The sequence below is a fragment of the Callorhinus ursinus genome, unplaced genomic scaffold (assembly GCF_003265705.2).
Source record: "Callorhinus ursinus isolate GAN/ISIS: 27379988/994484 unplaced genomic scaffold, GSC_fseal_2.0 scaffold10, whole genome shotgun sequence".
Lineage (NCBI taxonomy): Eukaryota > Metazoa > Chordata > Mammalia > Carnivora > Otariidae > Callorhinus > Callorhinus ursinus.
Genome location: NW_027397072.1, coordinates 31,644,205 through 31,668,304, shown reverse-complemented (window position 1 = coordinate 31,668,304; position 24,100 = coordinate 31,644,205). Strand labels below are relative to the sequence as shown.

Genomic DNA, 24,100 nt, shown 5'->3' with positions numbered 1-24,100 from the left:
CTTTTATTTTTTGCTGGAATATTTTAAAGCATATGCCAGGTATATTTTTTCACCGTAAATACTTGAGTATTTAACAGTTAAGAACTCTGTTATTGTTAGTATTACCCACAATACTGTTATCACACCAAGCAATCATTTTTACTGTGATTTAGTACGGCCTAGTAAAGTACCATGTCTGGGTTCAGATTTCCCTTTTGATTTTGAAAAAAAGCCTTTTTTTTTTTTAACCAATTGGATTGTTTGAATCAGGTTCCAAGCAAGTGTTGTGGTTATTTTTAAACTTGATATTTTTTAAAGAGAAAATTAAGGCAGTGTGAAAACATTTTAGTATAAGCTATTCTAAGAGAGCAGTGCTCTTCTGACAGCCATTCTTTCTGGAACTTTGTTTTGCTTATCTGTACGAGGAGATGTCACAATAGCTGGTATCTACTTTTTAGGATTTTTAAACATAGGAAATCTTCAAAATGGGAAAGTGGGTATGACCTCACCTATCTAGAAGCCGAAAGAGTGAAAATGTGAGATTTGAGAAGGTTCGGTTTGTAAGGGACTACAACTCTAAGACAAAGCACCTCAGATGGGACTTGGGATTGCTTTTTTAACTATTTGTGTAATGTTACCATGTATTTTATCTTGCTGGACTTAACCTGCCTCACCTGTAAAATAAAGAATGGGTGATTTCTTACACTTCTCCTTAGTTCTTAATTTTTTGTGTTTTATTTTACATTTATGCTTGACTTTGACAGGATTCCCAAAGTTGGATTGGTGGAAACAATGAACCGTTGACTGGCTTTACATGGCGAGGTGGTTGTGAAAGAGAAACAACAGGCATACAAGTCTGGAATGAAGTATTTGTGATTGACAGACCTAATGGAACAAAAGTAAAATTCTGTTTATACTTTCTTACTGTTTTTTTTCTTCCATATTCTTTTTTGAGCTGTTTCCTGGTATTAAAGAGCAAAATAGCACAGAACTATTAATGTCTGATAACTTCAACATATATGAATTATTATGTCAAAATGTGTGAGATATTTAGCTTAGAGTACTTTTCTTAATTACTGATTTTGACATTTATCATTTTAAATTTGGTTTTAATAGTCACTATTGGTGAATATTTTACTTAGTATTTTAAACTTTTAAACTCCTAGGTGGCTGTGCTGCTAATGGATACCCAGGGTGCCTTCGATAGCCAGTCAACTATCAAAGACTGTGCAACGGTGTTCGCTCTGAGCACCATGACTAGCTCTGTCCAGGTGAGACATGAAATGCTGTGGTATGATCAGTTCAGATAATCCTAATACCTTTGCTCTTTCTTAAAATGCTTTTTGAAAACAAAACAGGTAACATAGGGTAAAGGGAGGGGAGGGAAGCAAACTGAACTGTAAGACTCAACTATAGAAAACAAACAGGGTTGCTGGAGGGGAGGGGGTGGGGGATGGGCTAAATAGGTGATGGAGATTAAGGAGGGCTCTTGTTGAGCGCTGGGTGTTACGTATAAATGATGAATCACTAAATTCTCTTGAAATCAATATTATGCTATATGTTAACTAATTAGAATTTAAATAAAAATTTGAAAAAGAAAAAAGGTGCCTGGGTGGCTCAGTCGTTAAGCGTCTGCCTTCAGCTCAGGTCATGATCCCAGGGTCCTGGGATCCAGCCCCGCATCTGACTCCCTGCTCAGTGGGAAGCCTGGTTCTCCCTCTCCCACTCTCCCTTCTTCTGTTCCCTCTCTCGCTGTGTCTCTCTCTGTCAAATAAATAAAATCTTTAAAAAAAAAAAAAAGATCCACATTGAAAACAAAAGTCTTTTGATTCTTATTGGTCATTTATATTTCCATGCTTTTCTGATTCACAATATGAAATTTCATACTTCAGTAGTAAATCAATAGCCATCCCTTTGGTTCTTCATCATAGCACCTATACTTTTTTTTTTTTTTTTTTAAGGTTTGTTCATTTATTTGAGAGTGAGAGAGAAAGCATATGAAAGCGGGGAGGGGCAGAGGGAGAGACAGAATCTCAAGCAGACTGCGCTGAGCACAGAGCCTAACATGGGGCTTGATCTCATAACCCCAAGATCCATGACCCGAGCTGACGTGAAGAGTTGGAGGCTTAACTCACTGAACCACCTAAGCACCCCTGTGCTTTTTTTTTTTTTTTTTAAAGATATTCCATGTCATCTTTAATTGAATTCACTCATATGGTTCCCAGATATATTAAGGTGTGAGTAGGTCTTTTATGTTTTGGTTAAACCAATAAAGAAAAATTAAACTTAGTTTTTAAAGTAATTAAACTTAGTTTTCTACTTGATATGTATGACAACTAGTACTTGATTATTGGAACTAATGGTGGTAGAGATGGAAGAATTAATTCATATTTAACTTAGGCAATGTATGTGCTATTTCTGTAATACACTAAGGACTTAAAGGAAGTGTTTAATTTAGTAAAATCCCTTCTGTTTTTCACTTAACTTTGTACTCTAATTGTGTTTGGTATTATATCAAGTTCTAGTCATTTCAAGTTGGTTAGCGCTAGCTGATGATGATGTACCCAGAAGTATATATGTGAATAGTAGAAGTATGTGCTCCTCCTGAGATGATGTTTCTTATTGATAGTAGATCATAGGTGATAACTGTCACAGTGTCTTGGAGTTTTTGTATAGCTTTCTGGTAATATCTGGAACATATGTCCAGTCTCGATATAAGTTCCATTTCCTTCCTTCCTCAATTTGAAGTATCTAGCTGTCAGAATGGAAAGGAACTTGGGATATTATTATGAGATAAAAAAGGAGTATTTTTCAGCTTGGCTTTTGTTTTTTGTAGGGCTGGGGAGCTCTGGTACTACCAATTAAGTGATGCTTTGGGGACCCTTCCAGTATCTTCTCTCCATTTCGTTCTACCTTTTTCCTCTGATCTTGCAAGGTGGCACTACTGCCATTCCCTTGAGGCAAGCAGAAGCCAGTCATTGTGTGCTTCAGATAAGCTGCCTCTGTGCCTTGCCTTAAATTATAATGAGCGAATTCTCTGTCCTGAAATTTGTACCTTGGTGTTCTCTTGTTTATTTATTCAGCTTTATGATAGTATGGGAGACCTGGTTTTGGACAACCACTTAAAGCCACTCTGCCACTTTCTTAATCTGTAAAATGAGGATTTTACCCATCTTACATGTGGTGGTTGTGTGGAGGCAGAAATAAGATCTAAATGAGATAATGCATAAGAAAATACTTTGTAAACTATAAATAATGAAGGTGAAAATTATTTTCATTATTGTTTTTTTCCTTATCTTTGAGGCTAGATTTCTCTTCCTTACATACATTATCTGGTTGACAGATCAATGACAAGTCCCCTTGTCATTTATTCTTTCAACAAATAATTGTTGAACATCTATTAAGTAAAATGCAGTATGCTAAATACTAATGATCTAAGATAAACAAATCTTCTCTTTGCCATTTGCAACCTGGCCCTGACAGTGAAAGTATCTCGACCTGTTTTCTAAAAGCCGAGGCCCCTATGGGTAAGAATAGGTCGGTCATGCTTTCAGATTTTAAGTTTAGCTCTAGTATAATTTACCTCAGTCATTAATTACTTCTTAAGTACCATGTTTAGAAATAGTCAGCTGAGAATGTCATTTTAGGTTTGCTGTCCTATTTTGGCTGTTTATATTCTTGACCTCTAAGTGATTCAGCTAGATTATCACTTATTTGCCATTAGAACAAATTGTTCTGTCTTTGGAATAACCCTGTTTTCTTAGACATAAGTTATTTCTCAGCAGAGGTGACATCTGTGCACACCCACTTAGCCATGAGGCCACCTATGTCACTTTTTAACCTGACTCGGAAGGATTGGGCCTCTTTTGCAATTCCAGTCTTCTCCAGTTTCCCTTCCTTGACAGCACGTAGACCATCAGCTCTGGGCTCTGTGCCCTGGAAAGCCTCCAGAAACATTCTAGAAAGGGCAAGAGTGCCACCTACTGTTACTTTTTTCAGCTATCATAGGCTGGTAAAATTTTCATTTGAAGTTATTAAGACAGATGGTTTATTTAAAGTAGAAAAAAGCCATGTAGACTTGATGGTACTCAAGGCAGCCACCAAATAACTATAAACTATACCTTTCTATCCATCTACACACACACACACACACACACACACACACACACACACACACACACACTACTCAAGGCAACCACCAAATAACTATAAACTATACCTTTCTGTCCATACACACACACACACACACACACACACACACACACACACACGCTGTCTGTCTGTCTGTCTGTCTGTCTCTCTCTCTCATTATACCAGGGAATCAAGGCAACCACCAAGTAACTATAAACTATACCTTTCTATCCATCCAAACACACACACCCTCTGTACCAGGGAGGAATATTATCTTTGCAGAATGCCCCTCACATTTATTGACTTAGAAAAATAATTGTGGAAACAGTCTTCACTCTGTTAAAAATAAATGATCATGTCATAACATTAAAAAAACTTTGAAAAGGAGAAAAAAAAACCTTTTTACACAATATACTTTTTAAAAATGTCTGCTACTTTCTAGACCGCTTATGTATGTATTCATGATTTTAACGTAATTTACCACCACTTTTTCCCCCTTAATGTTTTATCCTGTTAGGAAGAAAGAGAAAATCCTTTTCATGTGCCACTGGTTAAGCTAATGACTAAGTGATTCATTTGTGCTGACATATAAAATAATCTTCATTTCTACAAGTAAAGTTATATACAGGTGGGTATTAAAAAAATGAATAAAAACATAATTTTGTTTTAACAGGTATATAATCTGTCTCAGAATATTCAAGAAGATGATCTTCAACACTTGCAAGTATGTATTTCTCAAAGAATATGTGTCAAAGAATGGAAAATATAATTCTAACTTAATTGTGACTTTCCATCTAGAAGCCTATTACAGTGTAAGAAAATTCAGTATTATACAGTTTTAAACTGATACATAACTTCTTAACGAGAAGAAGTTTTAAGGTATACCCAGTCTGTTAGAAAATTAAATGCTTGACTTTCAAATGATTTTAAAGGCTCTGATGTCTATCTCATCTGACATAGAATGGCTTTACAGTGTCTTCTTTGAATCTCTTTGGGGGCATTAATTTAAATAACTTGCTTTAATAGTTATTTACAGAGTACGGCAGACTTGCAATGGAAGAAATCTACCAGAAACCATTTCAGGTAAATAAGTATTTTGTCATTTTTAAAAACTCATGTATAAAAAGCCATCAAGCCACCTTAATCTTTTAAGTTTGAAGGTAAGAGGATATTACAACAAACTCATTTTTAGCAACAGATTCAGTGGAGTTGAAACTTAGGTCATTACCACCTTAATAGTAGGCTAACAGTAGGAAAGAGAACAAATGATACAGTTAGATTGCTAATACTTAGATTGAGAGGTTAATATTTCTCTTAATTAGATGTTATTTCCTAGACTTGAGACAGTCATGTAAATTTCTTTTGTACATAGGAAACTATTACAAAATATTAGGTTTTTTTTTTTTGTGGTATATTGCAAGTTGAGGTTAGTCCTGTTATTCTTTGTTTGGTTTCATACAGAAAAGTTTCACAATTTATTACATCTCTCCTCTCCTTCTACCCCCTCAATCCCCATATGTTTTTTATTCCTTTTAAATGCCAGGTACAGAATATTAAGTCAGAAATAAACCTGGGTGGAGTTATGTGAGAAGCATATGCTTTGCTTGCTTCTGTGGAGTCCTGTTGTGACAGAGATTTAAATTAAAAAAAAAAAAAAGCTAATTTCAGATAGTTTTTTTTTTAAAGTAAGGGTAATTTATAAGTTGGCATTATAAGTTGACCATTTAGTCAGATGTGTTACAGTAGGTGAGAATGACTCCACCCTGTTCGCTCATCAATATGTCCAGTCCTTTCTTTCTGTGTGACAGCATTGCTAGTGATTCTTAGTATGGGTGGGTTTACATTGATTGTCTCAGACTTATGTGGCTCAAGTGATCACTTTTTTGAGATATCAGGCAGGTTATGGCTTTATTTTGTATATATGGTTGAAATATACTCTATTTGGCCTACATCAGTTTTTCTGAACTGGGTTAATTTTGTCACTTGGGACATTTGCAAGTGTCTGGAGACATTTTTGGTTGTCACAGTTTTGGAGGGAGGTTAATGCTGCTGGTGTAGTGCATGGAGGCCAGAAATGCTGTTCATCCAGCCACGCACAACTAAGAATTGTCTGGTTCAAAATATCAGTAAGGCTGAGATTGAGAAACCTAAGCATATATAAATTAAAAATTCAGTGAAGAGAATCAGTTGGTATAGAATTAGATTAGTTGGTCTTTTAGCTATACAACCTTGACTTAAAATTATGATCTATATGCCCTGATATGCCTTTTGTTCATTTTTTTAAGACCCTGTATTATTGCCTGTGGTGACTCTTTCTTCATATACCGTGAAGTTCTCAAACGGAAGCAATTGCTTGGTGTAGGGGCTGGGAGTGTTGTAGCCTTAAGTAGGATCTTGCTAAAACTATGAGCAGTATTGACCATTTGTTACTATAACTTTTGATAAGGATTGTTTAAGGGAGTGCATGATTGTTAAATTGTTAAAGTAGTGATTTTTTTTTTTAAATAAAACTTTGTAAGAAATGATTTCTACTTTTTTCTGTCTGTAGACATTAATGTTTTTAATTCGGGATTGGAGTTATCCTTATGAACATTCATATGGTTTGGAAGGTGGAAAACAATTCCTTGAAAAGAGATTGCAGGTAAGCCCCATTTCCTAGTGAGGAGAGCATAAGCACCAAGCCAGATGAAGGAGTGGGCTGTCTGGACTGCTGCTTACTTTTCCAGTCTCTTAAGTGTCGCCACCATAAATTGCACATCCCAAGTTAGCCCAGGTTCTCCATACAGAATTGATGAAAAGTAAATTGGTTGTATTCTTGCCAAAGAGGCCAGTGCCCTTGAATAGAAATTAAGGAACAAGTATTTCTCTTTAGAAGCAACTATAAATCAAATTCAAAGGATGAAAGTTCGAAGGAGACTAACTTTTTTGATCTACTTGCATGTGTGTCTCTTTCTGGCCAACTGACCTTTCGAACATTTGGGACAGACTGGATAATATAATGTGCATACATTGAACACAGATGATGTGAGACCCTCTCTCCAAAGAATACTGTCTCCTAGAGTGACAGCATACAGAGATAGAAAAGGGATCTTAAACATCATCTAACTCAGCTTTCTTTTTAAAATATATAATGTAACTGAACCCAGAAAAGTGACTTGCCTTTGGTCTCTTAACTGTTGGTAACTGGGACTAGGCCCCAAATATCCAGATTCCTGGCCCATGTAACATGCGACGCTAAAGCATTCCTAGAAAATAACCTCACCAACATGATCCTTTGTTCCTAAACGTACCCTCCCATGGAAGTACTTGGGGAAACCCTCAGGTCAGATACACCCATCTACTCTCATACATAAAAGTTATGTGAAAATCCCTTAATTCATAAGTAGTAGGGTCCTCTCTTTTGGTTAATAAAATTTTGCCTATAGGATGATACATGTAGTTTTTCAACCACATTCAAAAACTTGGGGTATAATTTTCTTATTACTAAAAGAAGATTAAAACCAATTCCTCATTCTTGGATATTTGAAAGGCATTTCCAGACCCTATTGTCAGAGATAATTGCAGTCATCAGAGTTTTCTCTGTTTTTTTCAGAAAAAATGAACACAAAGCATATCAGGCATACTAACTAAACTCAGAATTATGTACTTCAAAGACAAGATTTTTATCTTACTAAAGTGATACAGGAAAGTGCTCAAGTCATTAAGTGTGCAGCTTGATGAGTTTATACAAATGAACATAGCCATGTAATAGCACCCAGAAGCACCCAACCTCCATCCGCTACCCCCTAAACCCTCCACTACTCTCCTGATGTCTAACAGGCCTTGTGTGTACTTTTTATGAAAGGAATCACATACAACATGTGTTCTTTGTGTCTAGCTTCTTGCTCAGTATTATGTTTCTGAGATACTGTTACATGTAGTTTAATTCATTTATTCTCATTGCTATGCAGTATTCCATTGTATGAATAGACAGCAGTTTCTTCATTCTATTCTTGATGGAGATTTAGGTAGTTTCCAGGTTTTGTTGATTATAAATGGTGCATGTTTTTTTAAAAATGGTGTTTGAGAAGAGTCTTTGAGAACGTATGTAAGTTATCCTGGGATAAGCGTATGTGAGTTACACTGGGATAAGTAGTTATTAAAAAAAATCTAAGTTTAAGATTTTCTTCCAGAAAATAGCAGTCTCTCTCCCCAAAACACTGATAACTAGCATAAATCATAAATAATTATTTGGGGTAAGTACTGAAATCGCAACAAGTTTCAGAAGTCCTTTGGACTGCACTGGAGCTTTTTCAGTTTAGCTGTTATTTTGCTCAGGGGCTGACCTTTTTATTTGTGAGCAAATTAGTACTTTGTTTTTCTCTTTGCCGTTATAAGTACTTGAAAGGCAATTTCTTTATTTACTGGTTTGTAAACCACAGCCACTACTTGTTAGTCTGGTGTGGGATATTATGAGTAATTATTATTTGTATTTTTTCATTTGTTGGCAGCTAACATGGGAAAAAACATCTTTTCTAGTTCTAACACAAGGTGGGGTCTTACCAAAGTGGTCAGAAATGGGTCTTTAGTAAAATTTGTTGTTGTCAGAAACCCATCTGGAGTAGCATCTGAGTTAAATGTGCACACTTGTGAGTATGGGTGTATATTTTCTTTAAAACTTTTTTTTTCCTGTTTGCACCTTCACCCTGTCTCCTTCTACCCTCAGGTAAAACAAAATCAACATGAAGAGCTACAGAATGTAAGGAAGCACATTCACAATTGTTTCTCAAATCTTGGTTGCTTCCTTTTGCCACATCCTGGTCTTAAAGTTGCAACTAATCCTAGTTTTGATGGGAGATTGAAAGGTGGGAATTCCCATTCTTGCTAAAATCAGAACTTACTTTTTAGAGGCTGAGAGTTTAAAAAAAAAATACATGGTTCCTTAAATTTTCTGTCTTATACTGGAAGACATTTTGATGCATTGGTTAATGAGGTGATTTTAATGCTCTGTGTGGTCTGTCTAGCTTTCCATTGGTTTGTCCTTGACTATCTAGTGTATGGATTAGCATATTTTATTATGTGGTCTATTGCTCAGCTCCGGTGTCCTATAAATTCCGAAGGCTGAGAACATTTCAGTATTTCATCTGTTTGCAGTCTTTAAAATGTTTTACCAATATATCATATTCATGTAATCAGATTTAAGTTTCTGTTTTAGGGATGATAAAAATTTTTGAGTATATTTTAGGATTGGATTGGAGCATGATGGCAAAAGGCTGGAGGAATAATGAAAGTTTTACAGTATAGCTCGAAAAATAAAATCTAATATTAAAATTTAGTACAATTTCATGAATTGTTTGCCTTTTGAAAAGGATATGGAATTTATTTCGGTAGTCCACAACTTATTATTTGAGCTTAAAGAATTATTGGGGGATGAGGGAAATGGAGTAGCAGAGTAAGGGGAGAGTGTATTTTTTTCTAGGAGATACGATGTGTTTGGATCCGTTCTTTTAAATTAATCTACTTAAGTAACAGACACTGTATATTGTTGTTTCATGAAACAGAATTTTATGAACGCGGACCAGTGGGGACTCCTTTAATCTTTCTTTTTTTGACTAAGATGTTGCCTTTTATCTCATTGGTCCGTTAGATATTGATGAAGACTTTAAACGAGAGCTTCGAAACCTGGTTCCATTGCTGCTTGCACCTGAGAATTTGGTAGAAAAAGAGATAAGTGGATCTAAAGTCACTTGTAGAGATCTTGTAGAATACTTTAAGGTAGGGAAACTGCCACATTAAATGACTTTTGTCTCAGAAATATAGCTGACTTAAAACTCATATGTATGTTCATATGTATGTTTATAAAGCAGAAAAGTGAAATTTATAGTTTTTGTTTTGAATTGGCTAGATCAATTTTTAAGGATATTTAAAATAATAGTAGACAACTCATATCTCTTAGACAGTGATTTTGCTTGTTTATGGAGTTACCTACTTTTTCTCCAGCTCTGATACAGAGAGGAGACCATTCAATATAATTGTCATACCACTCTCACTTGTGAATGATGATAGATATTGGGAGTGCAGTTCTGCATCTTGAGTTCTTATAAAAGCCTTCTCTCTGAGTTCTTGAGGACTTGATAAGAGCTTGATGGTCATTTTCATATTTTTGTTTAGTTACGAATTTAGAGGCAGTAAAAAGTTGAGATGAACAGTTCCTATATGAACTAATTAATCCTTCTTACTCTTAAAGCATAAATTAGGTAATTTTTTTTCTTGAACTGAAATATAATTTAACTTGGTCAAAGTGAAATACTGAGTAAAAATGTTTTCTAACATTTAAAACAATGGCAGGAGGGGAGAATTAGGGATTTCTTTTCATTGTATATAACTTTTAAATATGAGATAACTTGTATGTAAGTTATAATTAGAAACATTAGGGTATAATTTAGCAAGGTTTTTTTTTGCAACATGTGTTTTTAATAAAGTTGAGAATAGGGTTAACTTTTTGGATATGAGAGTGTATGATTTTTAAGCCTTCATTTTCCTTTTATTTATTTTTTTCAATTTTTTTATTTAGAATTTTTTTTGAGACTTTTAAAAGTATGAATTATTTTTATATTTAATGGTTTTTCTTCTGTAGAGCCAAGTTGTTTAACCTGCCAGTATAATGTCTTTTTATTTTTAGGCTTACATTAAAATTTATCAAGGAGAGGAACTTCCACATCCAAAGTCCATGCTTCAGGTAGTGTGTGTGTTATACATATATTTATTTATGAAGGAGAAAAGTCTTTGGTTTAGAGAGCTGGAAATGGAATCATACTTCTTTGCATACAAATAAATTTCAAATACTTAAGGCAGTACACGTCTTGGGCCCTGAAGTTTTTATATGATTGCAGACCTTGCACACACATAGGCCATCAGAAATTAGAGTTTTCAGTACCTTCTCTTTAGTTGCTGGAAAAGTGTAGAAAAATTTCTTTTGCAGGAGATGGCATAAAATGGGCCTGTCTAAACCAAATTTCTTCTGTACTCTGAGTCTTTGACAGTGAATGTTTGAAATAAGGCTCATTTTTCCTCTTGATATTAAGGATTTAGAGCTGCTTCTAGTGCATATAGGTTTTTTCCTTTTTTTTTTTTTTTTTTTCAAAAGGTGTCTTTTGGGGGCTCCTGGATGTCTCAGTAGGTTAAGCCTCTGCCTTTGGCTCAGGTTGTGATCCTTGGGTCCTGGGATCGAGCCCCACGTGGGCTCCCTGCTTAGTGGGGAGCCTGCTTCTCCCTCTACTGCTCCCCCTGCTTGTTTGCTCGCTCTTTCTCTCTCTCTGTCAAATAAATAAATAAAATCTTGGGGGGGAAAAGGTGTTCTTTTGGGACAGTGTTATTTTAACCTAGTTCATTTTTTTTTTTTTTTAAGATTGTATTTATTGATAGAGGGAGATCATGACCTGAGCCAAAGGCAGACATTTAACTGACTGAGCCACCCAGGTGCCCCAACCTAGTTCATTTTTTTAAAAAAAGATAAAACAGTTTAATTAAGAAATGAAGAATAATTAATGTTACATTCATGTCAATCTGTTCTTAGTAAATTTTATGTCATTGCGTTCATACTGTCAATTTTTCACTCAAATTTGTTTAATTTTTTCAGATACATATCTAGTTCATATTTTTAAAGATTTGCTATTTTGGGCAGTTTCTCAGTTTCATAGTAGATTAAACAGTATTTTCTTCTAAAACTCCTGCAGTAAGCAGTTCTGTGGATTTAAAGTCTCTTGTGTAATACTGATGTGAGAGATCAAGCATATCTGTAATTCTTGGTTCTGGAGGCTTGACAAGTTTAGGGTTGTGTCTTATTTCTCTGTTATTTACTGAGCATGTGTGGTGTTTTGTACAAACTCATTTTTTTTAAAGACTTATTCTAGAGAGAGAGAGAGAGAGAGAGAGAGAGCACAAGCGGGAGGGGCAGGGAGGGAGAGGGAGAGAGAATATCAGACACTGCGCTGAGCACAGAGCCTAACACGGGGCTTGATCTCATGACCCTGACTGAGATCATGATCTGAGCTGAAACCAAGAGTCAGACACCTAACCGACTGAGCCACCCAGACACCCCTACGCCCATTTTAATAAACCTACGCGGAACAAAATTAGGAGGTCTTATTAGAAGCAATTATTTTATCTTTTACACTGGTGTTTCCTTCCATTGGAAAGGAAAACTGGAAGTTGATAATGTTTTCTCTGGTTCATTTTCAGGCTGTTCACTGTATCTAATTTATTGTGTTAATCAGAATTTATAGAGCCACTGAGTATCTTTTGCATAAAATTGGCACATTTTATTTTTTTAGGCAACAGCTGAAGCTAATAATCTTGCTGCAGTAGCAGGAGCAAGAGAGATCTATTGCAAAAGTATGGAGCAGGTTTGTAACCAACATTTAAATTTGACGCTAGTTAGAGTGAGAGAGAGGATTTTTACATTTAAAATAATTGAACTAATTTGCGCTCCTTATGCATTGTCAGGTTACATCATTCCCTGATTCCCTTTTATCATCTCTGCTGGGAATAAACTAAGAAAATAATTCACATGGTTAGAGTGCAGGATACAGGTGGCAGGTTATTACACAAATCGCACTAAAATAGTTTTGACCCGTGATTCAGAGTGCTCTTATTAGTAGCTTCTGATGTAATACTAGTTTAAGGCCAATAGCAACTTACGTGCTAACCTTGCTAACTCGAACATTAAAGTACCTTTTTTCTGTGTTCTCTTTTACCCACTTTCTGCCAGCAGTCTTTTTGTATTCTAATGGTGTGTTGGTGGGTCAAGTGGAGTCAGGTACAGATTGCAGTGTAATTGTTTTTGTCTTTACTGGTATTAGTCATACTTGGAAGATTTATTTTGCCTGAGTCAGTTAAACATATAAGAAATAAGTTATGATTATGTGTGAGGTATTATGAACAAGTTTAAAACTCAACTGTGTAGGTGGCTTGGCTTTTTGAGATTAAAAACTGTGAGCAGGGAGCTGCTTCTTTCTAGTGTGAATTATTTCTAGCCTGTAATGTGTCCTTCTATAATCCTGTCTGGACAGGTATGTGGTGGGGACAAGCCTTACATTGCACCTTCAGATCTGGAGCGAAAACACCTGGATCTCAAGGAAGTGGCGATTAAACAGTTTCGTTCAGTAAAAAAAATGGGTGGAGATGAATTCTGCCATCGTTATCAGGACCAGCTTGAAGCTGAAATTGAAGAAACCTATGCAAATTTTATAAAGCACAATGATGGCAAAAATATCTTCTATGCTGCTCGTACTCCTGCCACACTGTTTGCAGTCATGTTTGCTATGTATATAATCTCAGGACTGACTGGCTTCATTGGCCTAAACTCTATAGCCGTCTTGTGTAACCTTATCATGGGGTTAGCACTGACATCTCTTTGTACTTGGGCATATGTAAAATACTCTGGGGAGTTCAGAGAAATTGGAACAATGATTGATCAGATTGCTGAAACACTATGGGAACAGGTTGGTATCTATCTTTTGGTTTTTCAGTGACTAATTTCATCCCTGTGACACTTCCCCACCCTTCTCCTGCAGTATTTGCAGACACCTACTTTTCCTTTATATGAGGAATGTCAAAGGATGTTTTCTGTTTTGTTTGGTTGTATAATCTGAATATCAATTATGAACCAGAGAATTTTTTTCTTAATTATGAACCAGAGCATTTTTTTCTTAAAGTCGTAATTATAGTGTGCTTTGATGGGCTGAAATCTGTAATATCCTTTCGATAGATTCTTAGTCATAGGCCTGATGATGCCAGACCATGGGCAGGGCCAGAGTCTCTAAGGATTTTTTTCTTAGGGGAAAGAAAATATAGTCAGTGTAAGGAAAAGAAATTTGGAAGTGCAGTGCTTTAGGAAAGCAAAAGAAGTTGCGTAGTAATACTGGCAAAAAGCAATGCGTGCTTAATATTTGAGGAAAAATATTGGGTGGCATTCAGGTCTTTGTTGCCTTCCGTGAAGATAGTGGTGATTTACTGATGCACAACAAGGAACGACCCTGTAGGGATTTCTTGCACCAAAGGAATTTTGTTTGACCTCTGTACTGTGGAAACACTAATGAACAAAGCAAAGTGCTACAAAGAGAACCAGCTTCACTTAATCATAATCATTTACCTCAACCAGAATTCAAATCATAATCTTTTACCTCAAACCAGAATTCAGAGTCGGGCCTGACAAGAATCTTCTAAGGAAAACCATGTTGTATATTGGCCAACTGTGTGCTGGAATTGCTTGTGTTCAGAAAATTCCATTTAAGGATGCTGTCATTAAAATGATCATCGTGAAATACTTGAGCATCATGTCGAGGATCAGAATGAAAGCGGCAGATATTATTGATGGACAGTATAATAGGCATTTTCAGATATCTTTTCTGGGCTGATGGAAGTGTTGGGCTTATTTGAAGATCTAGGGTATGCAGGTTCATGTTGATTTTGGCTTTAAATTTAAAGACTGAAGAAGTGAATCGTTTTTTGAGGAAGGTTGATTGGGTATTGACTTTTCTTGTAATAATGTCATTATTATTTTATAAAGTGACCGACTATATTAATTTGGATTTTGTATTTATTCTTCAGAGAAATGCTCGATTTATTTGGATCTGATTTGGAAGCTTGTGTTTGGATATTTGTTAAATTTAACTCTTTATCTCAAAAAAATCTCTCTCTTCATATTCCTTTGATATCTTCTAATAGAGGATGGACAAAAAGCTATCAACGATCTCACTTTAAAAAAAAATTATCTAAAATTTTGGACCATTACTCATTTTCTGCAGCATGAATTTTAATCATTGTACAGTGTCTTACTTTGAAAACCAGTCATTCTCCTATATAGTATTGATTCTAGGACTTTAGAAGTATCATTATTATAAAACAATTAAATGGAAGAATCTAAAGTGTGTAAAATTATTTCCATTGTAGTTAAGGTAAGTTGATCACTAGTCAGAGAAGATCTGTGCTGTGTCAACAAACCTTGCCTAAATTGTCTTGCATTTCTCTTTTCTTTTGCTTCAGAGGAGTCCCAGGAAGGTGAGAAACCCACAAAGTCCCAGATTCTTGTAGTCTTAAACTCTTTAACTTCAAGGCGCTCTGAGTCACTGTCCTAACGAATCACTCCATGTTTTAGGTGTTTTCCAAACTGTTTGAAGTTACTAGACGTCGAATGGTCCATCGTGCTCTTTCATCAGCACAGCAACAGAGACTGTCATCCAACAATAACAAGAAGAAAAACTAGACAGTATTTTTAACTTTTTTCTCTATCTGAAGTGTTCCCACTTATACATGTAGGACAATAAGCAGGACCGCCTGGGCCGGTCTGCATAAATGCTGTATACTTAACCAGATTTGATGCTGCATATAGGGTATGGAATTGCACATCCGTCTCCTAGGAATTGTTAATGGTTTGAATAGGACGAAAGTAGTTTATGTTGCATTATCAAGTGTCTAACTGCGTTATTTGTAGCATCATAACTTTCTTTGGGAGAAGCATCTTTTTATTTCCCACATTCCTGGTTATTTTCTTCATTGCTTTGAATTGAATTTTTATATCTATTTTTATATGTAACTCTTTTTTTACCTCATGTTTTTATTTGTTTTGCACATTTCTCATACCACAGGTATTGAAGCCTCTGGGTGATAATTTGATGGAGGAAAACATAAGGCAGTCTGTAACAAACTCTATCAAAGCAGGCCTGACTGACCAGGTGTCTCATCATGCCAGATTAAAGACAGACTGACAGTTCATCTCCTCATGGACTCCACTCTCCATTTTTTTCATGCTTGCTGTACAATGAGAACTCAAATAAAAATAAACCAAAGTTTACAATCAACTGTAGAAGTAGTTTAGTATAACTGGCTTCACAGATGGCTGCCACAGAGTGTGAAAATTGTTTGTTGGTTTTAAACATTCTGTTCTTGGCTCCTAAGACATGGAGATTGGCTGAGGAGCATTAGTTTATCATGCACATTTGTGCCATGTTTCTTTTATTTTTTTTTCCTTTTAATCTAATGTTGGTGAAATTTGTCTTGTGTACAAGGATATTTCAGGGAAATATTTTAAGAAGTCTATTTAGAGTCTCTTTAACACCAGTGTCCCATTGAAATTTTAATTTTTAGTGAAGTTATGAATCACTGTATCAAGAATCAGATCAGAATGACAATGAAGCCTTTATTGAGCCACTACATTAAAAGTATATATTGCTTTACTGCCTTCAATACCAGTATTACATAAGTGCATGTATCAGAAATTTCCCAGAAATTACACAACAACTCTTGTAGCTAAGAAAGTGATTCTGAGGTGTACATTTGTCTTGCCTTTTTAAATTTATAAACCTGCCCTAAAAGGAGATGCATATCTGGGAAACTGAACTGTCTTTATGCAGTTTAGCCTTCATGTACATAAAATATGCCATTAATTTTATTGGGGGAGAAATTCCATCCAAAAATGTTGCCTACAGCTATGAGTTAAGAGTGTCTGTACAGTGTGTAGCTTTTATTTTCTAAAATCACAGATAGGGCATGTATATGAATTATAAATATATAAATACGATTTTGTATTAAAAGTTTTGTAGTTTATGGCAAAATCTGGTTCTGTGGTAGGCTAAGTACAGTCCCTGTGAAGGAATGTTTGTGGCTCATGTCAGTGTGTGAATGCATAGACAATTTGAAGTTTTTGATATATTTGTGATATTTATCTTCTTTGAGCACTGCAATCTCGCCTCCCCCCCCAAGGGAATTCAATGGGAATGTTTATCGTGACTTTGTCCTCTGTTGCATTTTAAAGTTATTTCCTGTAATTTATTTTCAGTACATAATTAAAAATTTGTTGTATATATAAAATGAAACTTGTGATTCTTTTTTAAGGAATCCCTCAAGTATGTATTCCATTACATAAACCATGTTTGTTTATACTGAAAAGAGCATGAGCAGGAAAACACCCAAGTGAGAGCTCTAAGGTATTGTACCCAAAGCTAAGCTTGTAAAAATTATTTTTCTTTGTCTGTCTCTGTTAGGGAAAACTTGTGATTAGCCTAGGTGTAGCTGGGGATTTGTTAATTTTTCTCCCTCTTTCTCTCGCCTTTTTTTTTTTTTGTGGTATATGTAAGGCTAACATTTTTGCAATATTTTTGTAGCCTTCTTTATAAACACCTATTATTAAAGCACCTAGTTTGGTTTTTAAGTGAAGAAAATTCAGATGTTGAGTTGCATGCCTGAAAGCTCTAAATTTACTTTGGTTGATATAATCTCCTCCCCTCCTCCTTTCAAATCCTGTTTTTATATGGATTATATTGTTTCCATCTGTATTAAATTGCTACCAACTCATCTGTTCTTAAAACATAAAGAAACCACTTGAAAAGTCTTTTTATTTCTTCTACCACCCTGTTTTATGAATGCTGTGGACTGTTTTTATGAATGAAAAAATAAAAAGTTTGTTGTATAATAGCAATTCTTCTGCATTTAAAGACACAGAGCTTACCTTTTAAAACAAAACAAAACAAAAGAGTTGTGAAATCTAGACCATGGATTTGGTAGTATTTCTTGTTGGAGAATGTGTTTTCCACAAAGAAGGTAAAATTCTATAAAGAATTCCAAGAAAAAAACAATTTGGTTTCAGCTGGAAGACTGTGAAAGTAACAGTTAAGTAAGAAGCAATATTCAACACTGTTGACTGATCGAACTTTGGTGTTAGTATATTTTCTGTGGTACAATTTTATAGTAACCCATATAATATGGAAGGTTTTTTAAAAGAAATATTAGTGATTTATCTTCCTAATTAAGACACAAATAATTTACTTTTGTGGAAGGGACAATGACGACCCTGCTGAGTCATATATATATATAATTTTTTTTGAGAGTGAGCAAGTGTAGGGGTGGGGTGGGGGTAGAGGTGGAAGGGGAGAGAGAGAGAATCCCAAGCAGGCTTCATGCTCAGTGAGACCAATGTGGAGCTTGATCTCACGACCCCAAGATCATGACCTCAGCCAAAATCAAGAGTGGGATGCTTGGGCGCCTGGGTGGCTCAGTCAGTTAAGCATCTGCCTTTGGCTCAGGTCATGATCTCGGGGTCCTAGGATTGAGGCCTGCATCAGGCTCCCCGCAGGGAGCCCACTTCTCCCTCTCCTCCCTGCTCGTGCTCTATCTCTGTCTTGCTAATATTTTTTTTAAAGATTTTTTTAAATCTTTAAAAAAAAGTGGGATGCTTAACTGAGCCATCCAGGCGCCCCTGTCTTAATATATTTCTCATGAAGATAGCTAGTCCTCCTCACTTCTTGAACTTACTCTACTTCTAGTATTGAAGAGCAGTATTTTACTTGTGAGGGTTATATTTTCAGAGAACTCTGACCTGGACTTGGCTTTAGTTATTTCCAGAATTAGACAGACTAGGACCTTCATCCTTGCTGAAGGTGTGAGTGCTGTTGGTGTTAGTTAACGTTGTTTCATTATTTGGGATTAAAAAAGTGTGGTCTTGTCTCGGTTAAGAACCTATTAAATACACCACAAAATTTCAGTAACTAATGTGACTGCTGTTAGTGGTGCACTATATAAATATTCAAAGTGGCCTTTCACAAAGTCTTTGTAAGCACTTGCTTAGCCTTTTAACTAGGGAATTGGCTTTTTGATTAGCTGCTCTATGCTTGTGGAGGTTGCTTGGGTCTGTTCTCCACACTGTTAGTATTTATTCGTGGTTGAATTCCCAAACTTGGATCAGAATCAACCTGTGCACCTGTTTTCCCTTTGCTGTCATAGCTGTGGGATGATGATAAAAAGCCAGCCTGGAGAGCGGTCGGCTGTGCTTCTGGCAGCTATCTCCTCATGGCCAGTGTTTACTAACCTTACAGGGTTTACTAACCAAATGACTTTCTTGGATTCCGTTAGGAGCCTCTGTCACGGAACTTAACTTTAGGGAATCTTCCAGGAGGTCTCCTGGGCAAACAGCTGAATTAGGGCTTTTCCAAGGAGAACAGAGACTTGTTACTTTATCTACCCAAGTCTTAGATCCTAGGGATTTTTTCTTCAGATTTGGGGTTTGCTGGAGTTTAGGTTGAGGAATTGATCTACCCTTGACATCCTTCAGTGCAATACAACTCCTGTATGTTCTTTTAGATTTGTGACTTTCTGGGCTCTTTGGAGCCAAACCTAGCAGTTGACCAGGTCAGAAGTGCCTCAAGTATGTACAAAAAGGTTGAGAAGAGGGAATCACAGCCTTGTATAGCCCAGGAAAGCACTTCCACCTATATCGGCACTTTTCATAACAATAGTCCTGGGAAGTTGGTAGGAAAAGCACGTTATCAAAGAAAGCATCCAGGGTACCTCAGGCTTGCAAACGGGGATGCTACTACACACCTCCGGGGGTTTCAATCAGTATGAAGTTTCAGACACAGACAAGTAATGTTCCTACTCACTATGAAAGCTCTGTCTTGGCATTCTGTAAAGCACCAAAAGGCGGAGGAAACACGATTTTATTAATACTGAAACAAGGTGAAAATCACCCATAATACTACTCACACTAAACAAGAAACTCTCCTGTTGTCTTGATTGTGCATCTCACAGGTAACCATTATTTGGTGTGCTGTTGAAATTGCTCCTGTGCTTATTGACATGTCTGTGTATGCATAAAACACTCCTAATTTTTATTTTACCCAAAACAATTATCTTGTGTGTGATTTCCCCACCCCACCCCACCCCCACGTAACAGACATTTTCCTAGGCCACTGAGTAATTCTTTATGCTCATGTGACGGCTTTGATTCTTCTGAGGGTAAATGGGGTTTTGGGGAGAGAACAATTAGACCTTGGATTGCTGCTTAATAGTTTTTTTCTTTTTTGAGTTTTTCATTACCACAGGATTGGTGAGAGAGTCAGATAATAAAATGTGAAGGGTATTTGGGAAGCAGGAATAGAAAATTTGCACTCTTTCCTGTTTTAATGCTCCGTGCACTGCCTTTATTTGGCCAGTACTCTGATAAATGGCTTCCTGAAGCATGTCCATCGCTAACTTGTTTGGGGGGTGGGGTGGGGATCATTTGAGCATTAGTTTAGACTTCCCAGTCACAAAATGTAAAGACTACCTAAAAACTTGGAAGCATACTTACATTTTAATTTCAGGAAAAGGAGATGGACCTTGGAGATAAAACTGAGCTTTGGTCCCAGCGCCACCCCTTCATGCTTTGTGAACTTGGGTAAACACTATGTGACAGCTTAGCCTCTGCTGCTTCATCTGTAAAATGGAGAGAATACCTCTATACCTCTCTCTCGGAAAAAAGGCATTATTTTACATGTTTGCAAATAGAACACTTAACTGGCTTAGCAGACAGCTGGATTCTCATTATCAGCTTCCACATTCATATGTTGCAATATGTTGTTTTGGTTGAAGTATATGAAGAAAATCTGGCCTCATACAGTTATGTAATTGGAAAAGGAGGATCTTCCCAGAATCCCAAAAATCTACTGGGGACTCCTAGGGGTCCTTGGATTACGTTTTGAAAACCACTGTCCTAGAGTAAGAAATCCTGCTGGCAGGCATGTTAAACAGTGCCCCTGTATGAATTTGAAAGGACAGGGTGTACTCAAGTTTGGGATGATTTTTCTTAATACTTCAAAGCCTGTGTTATGTTCCTGTCACCAGAAACAGATTGGGCCAGACAGACCAAATTCTCCTTGGAAATAGTAGGAATTTGGACTGATTATAAACCCATTTTTTTAAACAATCCACCACCACCAACCCCCTGACCAAAACAAAAGTCTTTTTTTCTATCAATGTAAACTGTGTGCAAGAAATTTTCAAAATAAAAAAAAAAATCACCCTTTAGTACTTTGAACTTGTCAGAGATGAACGCTGATACCTTTCTTAAAGGTCTTCCAGTCTGTTATCAGTGTTGGTGTGTAAAAGTCAGGGTCTCTCGATTTGATACCCTGCTATACATAGTGGTTTTTTTGAAACTGCATTTTCTATTTAATATATCCTGAATCTTTTTTCATGACAGTAAATCATATTCTAAGTTTTGTAAATGGCTGCATTTTATTTTGTTAATCTTTACTTTGACACTTTGACATTTTGTAACATTGCATCTTTGATATTTTCATATTTGCTGTGTTAATAATACAGCAATGGATGACTGTGCGCCTCTATTAATAACCAGGAGATTGGAACAAACTCCTGGAGGTAAAATCACTGCCCTCTAGGAGTCTAGTACCAAATTCTGTCTTCTCTAGCAGTACTTGAGAATACCGTCCCGCCACCAGCGCTTCTAGGACCAACCACATCATGCCTCACTACTCGTCACCCCCATTCAGCGTCAGAAAATGAAGTCATTTATCTCCACAGTGCTTCACATATCACTTGAGCCAGTGGTTCTCAACTCTATGTGTCAGGATCACCGCACCCCTGGAGATTGTGATCCAGGTGTTCTGGGCCCCCGCCTTAGTATCCTAAACATTCCCCAGATGGTTCTGTTGTGCAGGCAGGACTGAGAACCACTACCTACTCTTACTCCAACCTTAACCTTTCCCTGCCTTCCCGCCCCTTTGTACTCTCATAATCCACTGTTTGTTATTAGCGAATTTGCCCAAAAATCTGTGTGTTTTCATTTCTCTCCTGAACTGAAATCTGGTTTCCTTCTCCACTTTTCCACTTTCCCAGCTGAATGTCTCCTGTGCAGCCCACTCAAGGCTGGTTTTCCCCACACCCTGTATTCTTCAGGTACTAAAGGAGGGTTAGATGTCCTTGCGCTCCATTGCTGATTTCATTTTTTTTTCTTTTAGCAAACAGCTTTTTCAGAGTAGTCAGAATTTTCCACTCGTCACCCCAGTGTACTGTGGGCAATCTACTGACTTCCCCACCACTGCCCCCTCCTGCATTTGTAACTATAGCATGACACTTAAAGTCTTTTTGCTCCTAGTATGGTCATTCTTGGCAACCTTCCCTCCAGTAAGTGTCCCATCCCACACCATGATCTTTTTTAGCTCTGAAGATCTCTCCTTCCACTCCATCTCCATGCATTCATAAGTCAGCCTCCTGCTGTAGAACTCATTGCCCCCAAAGGCTTGATTTTTCACAGCAATCTCTCCTCATCCTTTCAGCTCCTTTACTCCCGTATTCCCTTTCAAGACATTCTCTACTCCTTTCAAATCTATCTCCTCCTTTGGGCCCACTGCTGCTTTGTGCATGTCACCCCATCTTACTTCTTACTCTAATTAGATGCAGCGGTCCAGCACTACACTTACTATATTATACACATCCTTGGCCCCATTGTGGCACTTGTACCTCTTCTCTAGCAGCTGAATATTATTGCAGAATATGAGGGAAGTCTGCTGGCTAAAGTTCCTTAAATTGCTTGACTGCAGATCTGAAATGGGTACTCAGCCCTACCAAATAACCTGACCACGCTTTTCTGGTAAATTGAGGGGCTATTTTTTACCTTCTTGCTCTTCATATTATTGAAATCCTTTCCCTGCTCTAATTCTGCACTAATGACTTCACCTTTTATCTCATAAAGAAAAATGCGTGCAAGAAGACAGTTATTTTATCTTGCCACAATTGATCTATGAGTGTGACTCTAAATGTGCCCACATCATTCTGTATTTCTCTGTTACACAATGGCTGGTGTCCCTGTTCTGTCGAACGTCTACACTTCAATATGTGCTCTGGAATCCATTTTCATGAGGACTTTGATCCTGCAAATAGCCTTTTTCTTTGCATTTCTCCACATCATCAAATCCTCTGCTACTGCATCATTTCTTTTGGCTTTCAGACGTTCCTTAATTTTACTCAACTTCAAAAAAACACACCCCAAACCCCCTTCCCTTAGCCTGTCCTGTCCTAGCTACAGTTCTATTTTTTTCACTTTTCGCAGCAAATTTTTTCTGAAAGATTTATATACATACACTGCCTCTGTGTTCTTACCTGAACTGACTCCAAGCTCGCTTGCCTCCACCAGTTTACGGAAACAGTTTGGATTAAGGTTACAAGACATCTTCAAAGTTAACAATCAATCTTAAAGCACGGTCTCTCAGCAGCATTTGATATAGTTGACTATACCTTCATTCAAATGAGTTTGTGATTATTTCTGTCACCTCACTGGTCTCTTCTACTCACTGTCCTTTGTTGGATCCCATAATCCCCATCTTTACACTGGTGATCTTACTATTAAATCTGTATCTCCCACCCAGACTCTGTATTGAACTACACCAAATCTCCATTTGTATGTCCTTTTCAATTTATGCCCAGACCAGAACTACTGATTCTCTCCCAGCCCCACCTGAGTCTGTTCCAAAGCATTTTGCCTCAGTGAATAGTCTTAAGAGCTCTCTTCTATTCTGTTCTTCCTCTCATATCCGCATTCAACCCACCCTGGCTGGGTTCCTTGGTTCTGTTTCAGAACATACCCTGAATCTGATTTCTTCTCTCCAGTTCCCCTGCTACAACTCCGGTCATACATGGTCATCTCTCATCAGCCCAAACTGGTCTGCTCACCCTCTTAGATCCTGATCTCCCCAAAGTGGCCAGAACCACTCTTGCTCTAAAGAGTGAATCAGATCATACTTTGCTGTTTCATTCTCCAGTGATTTCCCCTTGCTGCCAAAATAAAACTCCAGCTCCCTACCTTGGCTGAGAAGCTGGCCGTTGCGTATCTCTCTGAGCTCATTTTTCCTCTCTCTGCCCTTAAATACACGAAGACTATCTCAGGGCTTTGATGCTTGTTTATTCCACCAGGAACATTCTTTCGTCCGCTCTCTCTTCTCATCATTCAGATCTCAACCCAAACGTTAGTTAACCTCCTCAGAGATGTCTCCTAACCACTGTTATTCCGGTAGCTCTATTGCTTTACTGTCTTTTCGCATTTTCTTCTCAGTACCTGATAATGTATTTGTTTGCCTATTACATGTCTTTCTATATTAGTATGTTAGCTTCGAAAGGATAGGGGTTCTCTTTGTTCAGCTGTCAACTGTCAACTTTAGAAGTGTGCCTGGTAGAGTCAGAG

The 24,100-nt window shown here is 37.0% G+C and overlaps 1 protein-coding gene across 2 annotated transcripts in view; it reads left to right on the top strand.

The window, feature by feature from the left end:
* ATL2 (atlastin GTPase 2) overlaps positions 1-15,950 on the top strand; it is a 56,143-nt gene extending 40,193 nt beyond the window's left edge. The window contains exons 3-14 of one of the 2 annotated variants that reach the window (XM_025868084.2): positions 744-878; positions 1,146-1,250; positions 4,784-4,834; positions 5,137-5,193; positions 6,659-6,751; positions 8,816-8,954; positions 9,737-9,864; positions 10,772-10,828; positions 12,423-12,494; positions 13,161-13,592; positions 15,136-15,150; positions 15,248-15,731. In XM_025868084.2, coding sequence (XP_025723869.1) covers positions 744-878; positions 1,146-1,250; positions 4,784-4,834; positions 5,137-5,193; positions 6,659-6,751; positions 8,816-8,954; positions 9,737-9,864; positions 10,772-10,828; positions 12,423-12,494; positions 13,161-13,592; positions 15,136-15,150; positions 15,248-15,355 — 1,392 coding nt within the window. In that variant the 3' untranslated portion in view covers positions 15,356-15,731. The other variant, XM_025868082.2, reaches the window with a different exon arrangement.
* Positions 15,951-24,100: the final 8,150 nt, after the last annotated feature.